This window comes from Amaranthus tricolor, chromosome 14 (genome assembly GCF_026212465.1).
Source record: "Amaranthus tricolor cultivar Red isolate AtriRed21 chromosome 14, ASM2621246v1, whole genome shotgun sequence".
In the NCBI taxonomy this organism is placed as follows: domain Eukaryota; kingdom Viridiplantae; phylum Streptophyta; class Magnoliopsida; order Caryophyllales; family Amaranthaceae; genus Amaranthus; species Amaranthus tricolor.
Genome location: NC_080060.1, coordinates 16,771,003 through 16,787,868, shown reverse-complemented (window position 1 = coordinate 16,787,868; position 16,866 = coordinate 16,771,003). Strand labels below are relative to the sequence as shown.

The window sequence follows — 16,866 nt, the reverse complement described above, 5'->3', positions numbered from 1 at the left end:
ACTTAGTGGGCTAGTATTTCCTGTTCAAATTTTAAAATTTTTAAAACACAAAAACCTGTATGCGTCCGCCATACGCGTGCGACTAGCCTTATAATACCCATTTCAAGACTTAAAAAAGCCAAATTTAACAATTAAAACCCCTACTCCAAGCCTCAATCATCTGTCTCTAGATGTTTATTTTAAACTTTTAACTATCGACTTCAACCCTTAAAATACCTATTCCACCACTTAAAATGCCACTTCTAACTCTTAAAACCCTTACTTCAACCTTTAATTTTATATTTTACTTACCTATTCCAACAGTAAAATAAGTAAAATATCAATTTCAAAACATAGAATGTCTATTCTATTGGTTTAATGTTTGTGAACTTCAAGACTTAAAATGCCTATTTTAAGGTCAAAGATGTCTAATTCAAGCTTTAAAATAGCAATTTCGAAATAATGAAATAGATATGTGAAAGGTCGCACATATACAACCGTCTCAATGAAATTTGCTATTTTTAAAAAATTATTGTGCAGGCTTTGTCTATTTTTCGAACCAAAAAGATCAAGCTTGACGGATAGCCCGCCCATAGACAAATCGGGTGCGGGAGACATTAGTATTTTTCCCTTACACTTTGCATCTTCGCTTTTGACTCAGATTTGATACCTGCCTGCATGTCGCCGGCAGCATAGAAATTGGAAAAGCAATTTTTGGTACTTCACTTCTTTATTCTTTACCTATTGCAATTTTCTGATTTACCACCAAACTTTGTCTTTCTCTCCTTTAAAATATTCACTCTTTCCCATCATGCTTGAATGAAACTGCTTACTATGGAAGCGTAGAAACAGTACTTTTCTTAAATCTCTCAACTGTTGATCTATTTTGGTCAGAATTGAACTGTATGTACTCTATTTTTTCTGGGTTTACTTAATTTTTACTTAAAATGTTGACGATGCTAATTGAATGTTGTACAATGTTCAAGGAATGTTTTTGAAGTATAAGCAGATGGGTATTTCTCAATGTTCGAAAAGATTCATTCTTTTTGGTAATCTTTTGCTGCTTCTTCTTCTTCTTGTGAATTCTTCTGATCTCAATTTTCAGGTAAAATTCACTATTTTTGACACTTAATTGATGTTGGTTTATTAAGTATAGCTGAATTTCATGTTGTAATTGTTATGTATGTTTTTTAATTTAGGAAAACGGTGATTTGAAGCTTAAAAAGGGTTTGATAACTGATGCAAATAGTACTAAAAATTCAAATGATCATAAGGGTGGGACCAGAATTGATCCTGATTCAGTAGAAAACACCCAAGTAAAGAAGGAAGATAATACTCAAAATTTAAATGAGATTGTTAAGAAAGATCTTGGTAAGAGCAATATTACAGAATCATTACAATCTAAAGGTCACAATCACAAAATTGATGATGGTAGTAAAAATGTGGAGTTGAAAGACAAAGATGGAAAATATGGCAACAAAGAAACATTAGAAAAAAGGGTTATTTCTAAAAATGAGCCTAGAATGGATGGAAATGATAAATCAGAAGGGTATGATTCTAAAAGTAAGCCTAGAAAGGATGAAAGTGTTGAATTAGATGACTCATTGATGGTTGTGGAGAAGAAGTTGCAAGATGATGAATGTGATCCATCTAACATGTGTGAGGATAAGAAGAAGAATATGACTGCTTGTTTGAGAGTTCCAGGCAATGGTAAGTTTTGTTTAATTAATTGTTTTATTAATTGTATGCATTATTTGCATTTGAAATTTGTTTTATTACAGTAGTTACTTCAACTTGACTGTATGGTTTAGTGTAACATCATTTGCCGGCTAATTTTCCATTTGAAATCGCCATTCGCTCAAAATGGCCCGATATAGTCCAAAAGCGTACTATGATTCGTGATTCGTGGAGATATTAGCAAATCATGTGACCCTGTATGGAATATTACTTCTGCAAGAATTTGGCTTTTGCATTGATCCATCTATGGGTGTTTGTTTAATAAGGTCTATTTGGTGTTATATTTGAACTATTACTTAGGATTAGGTTTACTTTGGTTTATGAGCAAGCATAATTAATTGTTCCTATGATCATTGAAGTCAAGTATGTTGGACTGATAAATTGTAGAACAACGCTAGTTATAAAGAGAATGCTTTTGCCTTTATAGATTATGGTTTTGGTGGTTTAGTTCAATCTACTATCTCAATGCCCTTTAGTGGATCCTCCTAGGTGGGGTTAAGGGTCGGATGTACATAACCTTACTCTTGTTAGTGATAATGAAGAGGTTGTTTTCGATTGACCGTTGGCAGCAAACATCATCTGGATGAGAAATTGAGATTGGAAATTGAATTAGTTTACTTTATTTGCTGGTATTTTCTGCTGTTGTAGTTAGAAGTGTTGTTTAAGGTTTATGAGTTATCGTGTGGATTGAAACTAATCTCTATGATAATGAACAATGTCCGAAGTTACCATTTAATATTTTGTCACCTTTTGCACCTTTCTTCAGATAAGGAGGAACAAGGCAAATAGATAGAAAATCTTATTCTTGAAGCAAATTTTAGGTGCTTGACTTGTGTCAGTATGGTGATTGTTCAAGGCAGATAATTTTGTTCAAATACTTTGAGCTTTTTAGTGAAGTCTTTTCTAAGATTTAAATAACTAGACATAGAAAAAGTAAACACCCAGATGACTTGCTTAGTGCCTCAAACCTGAAGTATGCCCAAAGCTGGTTAACTTACCCTATTTTGATCCAACCCTTGATTTATCTAGTGCTTGAAAAAGGAATTGACCTGTTTTTGATCTTTCCCGACCCGTTTGGACTGAAAGGATTTGACATGGAGAAACCTGATCTTTTCCGCCACAAAAAATTTCTAATATGTTATGCGAGAATTCTTTTTGGATCTTTGGAATAATTGGGAACGATTTAAATTGCAAATCTTACATCTTGATCTGTCATTGACTTGTTCAATTAGTAATTGACCCTTGGCTATGGAAACTATTTAAAGGACAACATCACAATTCATTGTTAGGCGTTTCAAACATTAACTTCTTTAAATAAGTTCTTGCTGAAGATAGTATTTGGCCCAATAGTAGCTTCTTTTATTGTTATTGTTATTGTTATTGTTATTGTTGTTGTTGTTGTTGTTGTTGTTGTTGTTGTTGTTGTTGTTTTATTGTTATTTTTATTTTTATTTTTATTTTTATTTTTATCCTTATTTTTATCCTTATCATTATTTTTATTATTGTTTGAAAGAAATATGAAGAGCACAAAGTTTTGTGTAGCATTGCCAGTTTAGGCATCATAGTTTACCTTTTTCTTACCCATATAATCATTAAATTTTCTTTAATTTGAAGAGTGAAGTTACTTTAACCTATTAGAGCTTATTTTTAGTTGTAAAATGAACTTAGGAACAAATTTGATCTTTGAATTTTTAAAATTTATCATAGTAAGGTTAAAAGGGCACTGTCTCGGTCCAATAGTTCAAAACTAAAGATAGCATCAACAAAAAAAGTGAAAGTCTTAATCTCAATATAAAAGGTCAAGTACATGAGGCAAAACATATTAGTGTAAGACAATGGCCTTTTCCATGGAATCTTATCCAATGCTACATGGTTCTCCAAACATAATTAAACCATGGTCGTATTCACCCCCAAGATCTATGATTGGTCCTCCAAGGGTCAATTCAAAGCATGAAAATCTTTACAGCATGACCGATGCAATGCGATACAACCTTCTTTTTGCACTATGATTGGTCTCCTTCATCACTTTTCCAAATCTCAATTGTCTTACCAAAACCATCTTTTGTGGTCTTTACATATGCCCCAACCATTATCTACTATATCTTCCTCACCTAGCTTTAGTTGTATATCTTATTGAATTCTATCTTTGGTGTACGTCCATTATATAGTGCAAAAATAAGTTTGCTTCAAGATCACGGTGACATTCATATTTGCAATTGTCTTCCTATATTTTGGTCGCTATAAGCTTAAAACCCTTTACGATGCATTGATACGACCTTGTATTTGCACTATGGCAGACTATTTTTTTTCAATGCTTCTTTGGATATGCAAAAATTATGACCCATATAATAAAGCAATGCTAATGGTCTTCTTGGAAGATCTTCCATTTAAATTTTGTTATTCATTTGAATATCAACATTTATCAACAATGCCAAAAACTTAATCTCAAAAGATTGAATGACTACATGAACCAATAAATCATTTCTAATGGTTGTCCAAATGGATTTTTCTCCATTCATTTCAAATTTCTACCAACTTAATTCCTTTGCACTCATCATCTTCAGTCTTTCTCGTTCACTTTTTTTGTTACCCAAGGTTAAACTTTCTATCTTGTCTTTGCACATTCATCTCAAACAATTTTCTTTCATCTTTTCCTCAATGTATATAACTCCGAAATTATTTGTTGTATTGTCCTTTAGTATTCTATCCTTCAAAGTATGCCCACTCATCCATCGGAGCAATTGCATTTTTGCAACCTATCTTCCTACTATGATACTTTCTAAAAGCCCAACATTTTGATCCACATATGCTAGCTGATCTAATGGTTGTTCGATTAAACTTACCTTTTAGCTTTAGGGGCACACCTTAATAACTCAATTACATAATATGCCCTCTCCTTTTTTGCCAACCACATTTACTTCTATGGTTCACATCTTGTTGGATGTCCTTACTACCTTGAAATATGGACCCAAGGTATTTGAAGTTTCCACTTAGGGTGATTTATTTCGTTTTAAGCTTCATAGTGCTTCTCGTTATCTCATTTTTGCTAAATTTACACTTCGTGCACTCCGTCTTACATGAATTCTATAAAAACATCTTGGTTGATCTCTTCTAATATTTGAAAATAACCTAAGGTACTTAAAAGTTAAAACACTCTCTTGATTATAATTCTCAATCTTCCAATTTCAACACATCTTCTCCTTCCCTTTCTTTGATCATTAAACTTAGACTCTAAAGATCGAATGTTTTAATTCCATTGAATATGACAATGTTGAACTTGTGCCTTAGAAGTGTAAAATCAATCGTTTTGTACCAACATTGATGCTGCTAGAGTAAACGAGCACAAAATGGCTACAAAATGACCCAAGAAAGTCCTTGCGTACGAATCGAAAACACAAAAATAGAGGTTTGTGTGATCGAATTTTTGCTCGAGTAAGATGATTCAATTGTCTAAATGTGATTTCTATGATCCATAACTAGTAAGAGTGGAATTTTTAAAAATTATGAGCTAAGGACCGAGATAATTCATGCTTTTTGAAAGATTTTTTTTTTGGGGAAAAATGAGTAGGTTATAGGAGAAACATCATCAGGTCACCATTGTTAGGCCTGTTCATAAAAACCCGACCCGTAACTTAAATGGCGGGTCATAAAATTTAAAAACTTAAAACTTACGGGTCGGGTACCCTTAAACAAGTCGGGTCATGGCCATTAACTAATTTTAAACGGGTATCCGTTGACCCATTGACCCATTAATTGTAAGGAATTTTTTTTAATTTCACATATTCACTTTTAAAAAGAAAAACATGCACTGCAAAGGCAAACCCTACTGCTAAAGAAAAACATTTTTTAATTTCACATATTCATTTTGAAAAAGAAAAACATGCACTGCAAAGGCAAACCCTACTGCTAAAGAAAAACATGTTCAATAGCGTTAATACTATTGCTGCACCGTTTCAAACCAATTCCATTTCTTTCTCATTCTCTTATTTTCTCCTTCTTTATTTCTTCAATTCTTGTCCCTTAAATATTTTTTTCTCTCCTTAATTTTTTCAATGCTACTAGTATTCTAATAACAGCTAAGGCGCCCACAACAATACCCTAATTTTTATAGTGTTTTTTTTCTTGATTTTTTCGAGACTAATTTCTGATCTTTTGTTTTTGTTCTTGGATATGTTTTTTCTTATTTTTTGGTTCTTATTTTTTTTTTCTAATTGTTCTTATTTTCAAGACTAATTTATGATTTTTGAGACTACTTAGTCCTTCTTTCTTGTTTTTTTTGTTCTTGATCGTTCTTTTGTGATCTCGAACTCTTAACTGGTTTTTCATGGAGATACTTCAAGTAAATGATGAATGATAGACTTGTTATTGATTCCATAAAGGCTAAATATTTGATGTATTATTAATTATTCAAAAAACATCCTAATTTTCTAATTTTTTCCATCTAAACAGCCAATAGAGTATGCCACAAACTGTTGCACCAAATTCAAAAAGAATGTCATAAATAAACCGAATACCCGATGTATTGACCCAATTTCGGGGTATCTAGATAAATTGGGGCTGGACACAGGCCGTTAAAATAGGTACCTGAGTAAGCGGGTACCCGACTTTCCGGGTAACCGCAATACCGGGTACCCGGTTATGAACACTCCTAACCATTGTCCTTATGGAACCACAAACGACCACATAAAGGCCTTGTAGATTCCAAAAGTACATTTTTCCACATGAACTTCTAAGCATTGTCCTTATGGAATCCCAAACGACCACAAAAAGGCCTTGTAGATCCCAAAAGTGCATTTTTCCACATGCACAAATACAAGTTGTATGGCTAACTTTTGCTTGAGTAAGGAGATTTTTTCCACCCAAAGCTCCATTCTAGGATCCGTACGAAGTGTAAGTAGAATTTTTGGGAATTTTGAGTCGAGGCACGAGAGAAATCCGGAGGAACCTCATATCAAAAGGCTAAAATTCACAATGTCTCGTTGTTGCGTAAGTTTCTTTGTCTCTGTTGTGAATGGGCTATAACAATGGTAAAGAACAAACAAGAACAAAATGCACAAAGAACTCCCAAAAACAGAGCACAACAACAATGGACCAAAAACACAAGATTTATGAGGTATCTAAGGATATCTCCCCCTCAAACAAGGATTATTTTCATTAATATACTCAACACTACATTAATGACAACTTACACAAGCTTTAAGAACAAACTCTCAAAGCAAAGACCTCACCGTTAATGGTGGTCACACAAACTATCTAATACAAGGAAGAACTTTCTTGGTTGTAAACCCTAGTTGCTTCCAGTGCATTAGACTCACTCTCATATCTCTAATGATGTTTTAAGGACCCTTATATAGCCCTAAAATTGATTAGAAAACTCTAGGACAAAAGGGCTTAAAGCCTAAACAAAACCGAGAATAAAAACATAATGCTTCTGTTTCGTGTGCTGAACCTCGCTCGGGCGAGCCAGCTAGCTCGACTGGTCGAGCGCCTCATCAGTGCTCACTGTTCTGCTGTGAACGTGCTGCCTTGGACGAGCATATCTTCCCATGTGTTGTGCCTTGTTCAAGGCACATGCCAAGCCCCTCTTTGGGCCCTCAATCCACTTTATGTCTTGCTCAAAGCTCGTCAAATCATCATCATCAAACACTTGATTAAGTGAACCAAACCTTAGCACCTCATTTCCCATGGCACATCCCACACCACTCTCAATTGTGCAAGACATAGCATGAGCAACAAGGTGCTCAAAATCATCTTCAATATAGTGGGAATTGGCTCTTGCTTCAACAATCTCCCCCTTAAGACCAATTCCCTCACCATCATCAAATGTCACCTTCTTGGGTGACTTGCAACTATCATCAATGTGGCCTAGGCAACCACCATCCACTTGCAACACATATAAGTTGCTCTCACTCCTTCCTCTCATGAGCACCATGCTCTTTTTAATGACCTTCAATAACCCATCACTAGCTTTGAAGGTGCATCCTTTAGACTCCAATCTATCAAGTAAGATGCGGTTCCTCTCAAGCTTGGGAACATACCTCATATCATCTAGCCTTCTCTTGACACATCACGTGTCACTATCAAAACCTCACCAATCCCTTCCACCTTTACCCTATCATCATCTGGCGAAGTGCCAAGGCCTCCATCAACATAGCTAAGCTTAGCAAACTTCTCTTTCTCACAACATATATGGAATGAGCAACCGGAGTCAATCATCCACTCCTTACTATGAGTCACTCCCCCATCAACAAGAAGCGCACCATCATAGTCATCATCATCCACAAAGCCTAGAGCGGCATTTCCGCTATTTTCACCATCTCTTCTTCCAACGCTCAAGTCTTTCATCTTCTTGAGGTCTTCCCTCATTTCCCTGCATATCATTTGAATGTGCCCCTTCTTCTTGCAATAATAACACTCCTTGTACTATAGTCATTTCTCCCTTGAGACTTCCCCCTAGCTTAATACCCTTTGCTTTTGTCTCCCTCTAGAACTCTCACCAAATATTGCCTCATTACTCCCCTTCTTATCTTCCTCATCATGACTCTCTATGAACCTATCGTTCTCCCTCAACGCCGCCAATGCTTGATCGAGTGTGATAGATTCTCTCCTAATGAGCAAAGTTTTATCTATATTCTTATAGCTCTTTGGAAGTGAAGCCAAGAGTAGTAAGGCTTTCTCTTCATTGAAACGCTTCTCATCAGCATTCAACAATTGGCACACCAATTGGTTGAATGTGTTGATATGATCTTGCATACTTGTATCATCCTCCTTCATGAGTTGATACAACTCCCATCTCAAGCAAAGTTTGTTAGTAAGAGACTTTCAAGCATACACTGCTTGAAGTTTCTCCAACAACACTCCGGGGTCCGTCTCCTTCAAGTAATTGTACTTGATTTTGGGTGCAACGGCAGCCTAATGGTGCTCACCGCCCTTTTCTACATGGTCACCCACTTTCTTTTATTCGTTGATGTTGGCTTTCTTCTCTCAAGAGCATCATCAATCCCTTATTGCGCCAACAAGTCTTCTACGTGCTTCTCCACACCGAAAAATTCATCTTTCCATTAAAGAATGGAATTTGGAACTTTGTACTACTTTCCATCTCGTTTCTCCACCAAAGATCCTAACTTTCACCCACTAAAAAACCCATAAATCTCACTAAAATCTCTGATACCAATTGTTGTGAATAGGCTATAACAATGGTGAAAAACAAGAACAAAATGCACAAAGAACACCCAAAAACAAAGCACAACAACAATGGACCAAAAACACAAGATTTATGAGGCATCTAAGGAAACCTCCTCCTCAAACATTACTTTCATTAATATACTCAACAATACATTAATGACAACCCACATAAGCTTTAAGAACAACCTCTCAAAGTAAAGACCTCACCTTTAATGGTGGTCTCATACAAACTCTCTAATACAAGGAAGAACTCTCTTGGCTGTAAACTCATTCTCATATCTCTAATGTAGTTCTAAGGACTCGTATATAGCCCTAAAACTTATTAGAGAACCCTAGGACAAAAGGGCTTAAAGCCCAAACAAAACCGATAATAAAAACAGAATTCTTCTGTTTCGCGTGGTGAACCTCGCTCGGGCGAGCCAGCTAGCTCGACTTGTCGAGCGCCTCATCAGTGCTCATTGTTCTACTGTGAACGTGCTGCCTTGGACGAGCAAATCTTCCCATGTGTTGTGCCTCATTCAAGGCACATGCCAAGCCCCTCTTTGGACCCTCTCTTGCTTTGAACAATCCACTTTATGTTTTGCTCAAAGCTCCTCAAATCATCATCATCGAACACTTGATCAAGTGAACCAAATCTTAGCACCACATTTCTCATGCACATCCCACACCACTCTCAAGTGTGCAAGACATAGCATGAGGATCAAGGTGCTCAAAATCATCTTTAATATAGTGGGAATTGGCTCTTGCTTCAACAGTCTCACCGTTACAGCTTACATTACGTAACGCCCGTTATGTAACCCGTTTGAGATTTGCCATGACGTTATATATTTTTATATAATAGTGCATGAATCTTCACGGTCACAACACCGCATTGTGTTTTACATAAAGTGTAACGCCAATTATTTCACTGTTGTAAGTAACTATATTTTATCATTACAACGTTTGTTCTCTCACTGTTAAAATTTCATTAATACGCATTAGCATCAATTAGTAGTTAGTACAATCACTTAAATTATAGTTACTCATAATTGTAGCTGAAAAACAAAATAATAATTAATTAATTACTAATAAGTTATTGGGAAATTCCAGGTGGTGACCTTGAGTATTTGGCTTTTCCAAAAATGTTTTTTTAAATCCACGTGGTGACTTTTAGCTTCCAATTTTTTCATGTGATAGACGAAATGTTAAGTTTTTGGTTATATTAAGTACTTATTTCGACTGGATTTTGAAATATGTGGTAATTTAGGGTTCATTACGTTGGGTGAAAATAGCGTAAAGTCAACAAAATAACTTCTCTTTTGTCTACCATGTGGAAAAATTGGAAAGTCAAGGTCATCACGTGGATTGAAAAAAAGGTTTGTCCACCACGTGGAAAATCCAAAAATTCAAGGTTACAACATGGACTTTCCCTAAGTTATTTAATTGTACACTAAAAGCACCACATATAGTCCAATTATAGTAGCTATAGCAAAAGGCTTGATGTTTCAGTGTCTCTCTTCCTCGGAGAAGATTTCCTTGTCCCAAAGTGTGAGCAACATAGTTTAGGGTGTGAGTTAGAGCCTTGTGGTTATAGTAGGATTCTGCGTATGCTGACGTAGAGTTTGAACAGTATACAAGAGATCAAGTCTGGTATTGGTGAGGAAGTTTAATTTCCAACCAATCTTCTATAATGTGTCGGCTTATGGTAGAGTGGAGAATCCCCTTATTGAAGTTTAAGGTTTAAAGGAAGAGGCGTGACAACTTTTCTAAAGTCATGTAAATCGGATGCATGTAGGTGTTCATTGGTGAATTTTTTTTTTGACTTAGGACAATCCCTTCGTTTAGGTGAGTTACTTCTATTCCTAGGAAGTAAGTTAGACTTCCCAAATCCTTGATGCTGAAAATTTTGTTAAGCTATGACTATAAGGACTTTAAAGCAACTAGGATATCATCTACGTACACTATTGCTATGGTGATGGATTTTTCATTTCTTTTGATAAAAAGGGAGTAGTCATTCTTGGATTGGTTGAATCCTTGATAAATTCTATAGAAAGTTTAGCAAACCATTGTCTTGAAAACTATGTCAAACCATATAGGGACTTTTTGCAAACAAGTTTGGAATGTGTTTGATGCAAACCTTCAAGGATTTTCATATACATTTCTTCATGGAGTATCTGTAAGTAGCTAAAGCTATGAGACACCTCACTGTAGTCATCTTAACCACCGGTGAGGTCTCTTGAAAGTCCACCCCTAGCTGTTGGTTATACCTAGGGGTGTTAATAACCGGATACCTGACATTTTGGGTACTCGAAAAGTTGGGTACCCTGTTTTAACGGCCTGTGTCCCGACCCGATTTATTTGGGTATCCGAATATCGGGTATCAGGATAAATCGAGTCGGGACAACGGGTAGCCAGATTTTTTGAATTTATACCAAAGCTAATTTCTCACAATAGGAACAAATAATTCAACAGACATAAAAAAACAATAAAACGAAATCCAAATCCTAAAATTGATATTTCAATCAACTGAGCTCCAAAGCAAAATTGAACACAAAATCCAACAACAGCTTTAGAAATTTCAACACAAATCCGAAAGTGCAGCTTTAGACTGTTACAAATACTACTAGAGATTTCAAGCAATAGGAAGTAGATGACAATGTTGATGAGGACAACAATGAGAGAGAAATGAGAGAGATAGAGAATGTGGAAGGTGAGTGTGCGAGACTGAAAGAAAGGAGGAACAAGGTAATGTATGAATTAAGCTCAACTTTGTTATTTGCTTGGCATGTTCGCACTATGGCAGTATATAATACTTACCTTATAAAAAACAAAAAATTCCTTCTCTAATAAACGGGTCAACAAGTACCCGAATAAACTATTTTGTGGCTGGGTCGGTGGGTCAACAAGTCGGGTTTTATTGAACAGGCCTAGTTATACCCCTTTGCCACTGATCTTGCTTTGTACCTTTCCAACATCCATTTGCTTTTAATTTGATCTTGTAGATGCATCTGGATCCTATAGCACTTGCCATATCCCATGTGCTGTTTTGTTCCAAAGCATCAAGTTCCCTTTGCATAGCTCTTGCCATTTGATGTCTTTAGTAGCTTCCTTGTAGGAATTTGACTCAAGTCATTTTGTTTGATTTGCTAAGAAAACTTGCTATTCATTAGGTAAGACGGAAAAGTAAATCAAGTTACACCATTTAGTATTGTCACAAACAAAATCAGATAAGTGAGAGGGGGCTTTATGTGGTCTAGTGGATCTTCTAGGTTCAAAGGTAAAGTCACTGTTTCTTTCTTCAATGCCCAAAGGTCTCTCTGTGGTCCTGTGTATAGGAGGAACAACTAGTATAGGGTATTCAGTAGGGATGGAAAAAGTTTGTGTGTTGTCACTCCTAGAAGGTATGATTGTCATGCTTGGTGTTAAGTGTATATTAGTATTGGGAAAAGTTGGTGTGTTGTCACTGCCCTTCTTATCAAGTTTAGTATTAGATGTAATAGGTGTAGTAGGTGTCTAATATGTGTCATTAGTGTTGTAGTTTTGTGTCATAGATTCAAGATCAGAATAAGGTGTATTGTTAGCTGGGATGAAAAAGGTAGGAAACGTGGGTTTGGAATTAGGCCTTAAAGAAAAGGGAAGTGTTTTTCATGGAAAACTATATTTCTAAAGAACATAAATTTTTTAGTGCTGAGATTATAAACTTTGTACGCCTTTTGATCGTAGGGCTACCCAATGAAAACACAAGGGTCAGCTCGTGGGTTAATTTGGTTCTTCCTTGTTTGATATTGGAAACAAAACATAGCATCCAAAAGTTCTGAAGTGTTCATTGGTAGGGGTGGTCCCAAGAAGCTTTTGGTATGTTGAATTGATGTTAAGACAATATAAAGGCATTCAATTAACTAGGTAAGTGGCACAAAGAACACATGCTCCCCAAAAGGCGTTGGACAAATTTGATTGTAAGAATAAGGCCTTAGCTGTTTCAATAAGGTGTTTGCGCTTCCTTTCCATAACAACATCTTGTTGATGGGTTTCCGTGCAGCTATGTTTGTGTTTGATGCCAAAGCTGTTATGTAATCGTGCTCTGGGTTCTTTATAAAGTTCTTTGGCATTGTCCATTCTAACATACATTACATTGCTATCAAATTAGTTTTTGATGAATTTGATTAATTGTTCCAAAATATTAACACACTCATTTTTATATTTTATAAATGTAACCAAGTCATTCTAGTCAAGTCATCAACAATAGTCAAGAAAATAGTACATCCATTATGAGTTTTGCTTGATTTTGGATCCTATTTGTCTATGTGGAGCAATTGGAAAGCACAAGTAGATTTAATATAGTACAAATAAAGCTATCGTGAATGGTCTTTGTGTCAAGTTAGGATTAATATTAATAATCATTGTAAAAGGCATGTGACCAAAACATAAATGCTAAAGCTTAGCAAAGTCTACATTGTCTTAAATAGTGAAAATACTTGCTTTTTGTAGGTTAGGATGTGCAACATATTTATTGAAGGAAGAAGCAATTTTATTCTTGGAGAAGTCCACATTCTTCACGTGAAGATGTGTATGACAAACCACATCAACCCCTTTGCCTCTTGTGTAATAAATTTCATGAAGAAGTTTACCAAGGGGTAAACATGCTTTTGTTGACTGATCATGGAGAAGACAAAGATCCTTTGAAAAAACAACATTAGTATTCTTTTCAAGGCATAATGTGTGTACAGAGCAGGACCCTTAATACCTCTTTTTTTCCTGCCTTAATTTCTTGTTTCTTGTTTTTCCTTGTTTACCATCCTCTTGATTTCTTGCATACAACGTATCTTTTTTTTCTTAACTCTTTCATCAAGACAGTTTATCTATGGAAAGAAAACCAATACATACAACAAATAAAGAAATAATGAAAACACCAACCAAACCCTAGATCAAACCCAAAATCCAGTGAGGACATACTACTTACATCCTTAGCTTCAGCCAACACTAGACTTGTTTCAGTTGCTTTCGAAGAAATTTGTTATAGCGATTGGAAATGATCTATGATGATAGGTTTGGAACTTTGGATACTAAAAACAAAATGTGTTCCGTAGATGGATCCTTACCAAAACTAGAACATGGTGCTACCGATGAGAAGGCATGGATAAGATGTAATAATATGATTTGAAACCCTTACTCCCAATACAATTGCCATCCCATAACAATTTTTGTGAAATTCAGCAGGACTTAAGACTTATGACTTCTTTTTAATGAAACTTGACCCACAATTTAATCAAGTCAGAACTAATTTTCTTACAAGAAAAGACATGCCTGATGTTAGTGAGGCATATAGGATATTAATTCAGGAAGAAAACCACAGGGACCTTCACAAAAAACCAATTGCAAATTGTAGGCTTCAATCATAAGATGCTTTTAGCATCTGCTTTGTATAAAATCCAATACGGAACTGTAAAAGTTTTCATTGGGTTGTTTAGGACGGCCAAAAGACCCTAAGTGACATGCCATCACATCCTAAATTTGTTTTTCAGGAAAACCACAAGACATACTCAATCTACTCTTCAATGAGCATTGGGGCCAGAATCAGCCTGACAATATTCATGCCAAAGGCTTTAGGTCACACTTGTGATCATTGACCAACTGAATATTTAAGTAAAAATGTAGAGGTTAGTAGCACCTGACATTTTGTAGCTGTTGGGAAATATCAATGAAAATCAAAGGAGGCTCAATGGATGAAATAGATCCACTTAAGTGTTTAAGGTCCATAATATGCAGTAGAATTTAGGACCTAGATGTCACGTGTTAAGGAACCATGCCCGAGTATTCCATATTGCATACTACATGTCACACCCATCGGTGATTGGCCCCTTTTGGCATCTTAAAATTGATGCCTAATTGGGTTGTTTACAGTGAATAAAAAGGCACACTAGACTAGACACATTAAGGCGATTGGGATTTCACCTCATTTGTCATTAAAAGAGAGGTACCAAACTTTAAATAAGGATCTCAGAGAAAAACCAAAAATGTGAAAAAATAAACGAAAACCTCCTGTTGCACCTTCTGTACACTAAAGGGGCTCCTCCTATTGTGCCTTCAGCTTAGTGCCTTTGTAGGCATTTTTTAAAAAGAACTGGTTGTGCATTAGCCAAAATAATAAACATTGGATGTGGCTAGAGCCAAGTTGGTTCATCGTACGTAATATGGATGCTAGATCATGTTGATAATTTGGCTTCTCTGCAAGAGGTTCTAAGACTGTTTTTTTGGTTTTTAGTGCTATATTCCACTTTAAATATGCCTGACTTACTGTGGAAAGGGCGCTTTATGACTGTCATATAATGAAATGTCCTAAGTTTGGTTCGTGTTTTCAAGTTCTTTAATCGGCAACCGTTACCTTTCGTAAGTTGAAAGTATTGTGTTATATACATAGGAATTATGGTAAAGTAGAAAATCCTGATTCTTGAGTCTTACACCTTGCTTACCTTGTGTGCAATAAATGTTTTATTTTCTGAAATCTACGTTGTTACTTGTTTTTCTACAGATTCTCCCGATCTTTCACTTCTGATTCAGAATAAAGGATCAAGCCCTGTGACTGTTACAATTACCGCTCCTAAGTTTGTTCTATTAGAGGAAACAAAAATTCACCTTCAACAAAAAGAAGATAAAAAGGTACCGTAAACGTAATAACTTCATCTGTTTTTTTATTAAAAAGAATTGGTAATGGGTGCAATGATGTATGGTTTATATGAATGTACCTTAGTCAAATTCTTGGCAATTTCGAGCTTTAAACTACGATTACAAGTATTTTATGAAATTTGTGATTTTCGCCTGTTTGGCTGTCGAATTCCTATAAATTATTTGCTGTCATGTTTCCTTCTTTGCAAGCAATTACGATCAAATTCCATGCAGTCCTGTACTCTATTCATACAGTGGCTGGAGTGATCCATTTTGTTGACAGCATGATAATTACTGTTGTGCAGGTTCGAGTTTCTGTGGCCTACGAGGCAACAGATAGCTTGATTTTGTTGACAACAGATGACAGTCGGTGTACTCTCGACTTCAAGGAGTTGATGCCTCGTGATTCTAGATTAGAGACCCGTTATGCTTTCAAGCTCCGATTTTTAAGCAACTTGACTAAAACTCACATAGTGATATTTTTAACTCTGTCTGCATTTGTGATATTTGGATCTGCATGGATGTGCTCTAGCTTGTGGAAGAAGCACTATCAAGGGATTAGGTATCAAACCATCGACACTGAGCTACCCGTTTCTGGTGTATCGAAGACGGTATTAGAATCAAAAGATGGTTGGGACGATAGCTGGGACGACCACTGGGATGACGAGGAGGCTCCCAAGACTCCGGTTTTGCCTGCTACGCCAAATCTTTCTTCAAGGGGGCTTGCTTCTCGACGTCTTAACAAAGATGGTTGGAAAGATTAACCTCATTTTTATGGCATCTTTTTTATTTTACCCTTTTTAAATGTGTATATATTTTATTTATTTATTATGAGTTTTGAGATTTTAATTCGCAAATTGAAATCTAGATCGGGTCCAAATACAAGTTTTGCATTCGACATAGGATGAAAGGATTATACGTATTATTGCATCATGACTTTTGTTTTCCCCAAAAATGGGAGGACTTGAAAATGGAACAAGCTGATATAATGTTAATACCTTTTTATGATTCAGATTTCGGCTTATGCATGGACATGAATTGATATATTATAAAATTAGATTAGTGCCTATGATGTACTGTTTTATTAAAATTTTTTTGATAAATTTGTATAAATTAAGGTTTTATAATCATTAAAATTGAAAAGGTTTTATAAATAATTGAAAATAAATAAAATATATGATTTTCTAATATATTAAATGATATGAACTAAAAAGTAAAAATTGAAAAATGTAAATATTAGTTAAAATAACAATAACATTATTATTATTATTATATATTTTTTATAATTTTTTATGACGCGTATTTAGAGATTTTAAGGCTTAA

General features: G+C 35.4%; 1 protein-coding gene across 1 annotated transcript; it reads left to right on the top strand.

The window, feature by feature from the left end:
• The first annotated feature begins 625 nt into the window (after nt 1–625).
• Nucleotides 626–16,616, top strand: LOC130799458 (uncharacterized). Its single transcript, XM_057662550.1, has 5 exons — nt 626–882; nt 966–1,084; nt 1,179–1,689; nt 15,410–15,537; nt 15,849–16,616. The coding sequence occupies exons 2-5, from the start codon at nt 968–970 to the stop codon at nt 16,305–16,307; spliced, it is 1,215 nt and encodes a 404-aa protein (XP_057518533.1). The 5' UTR covers nt 626–882; nt 966–967; the 3' UTR covers nt 16,308–16,616.
• Nucleotides 16,617–16,866: the final 250 nt, after the last annotated feature.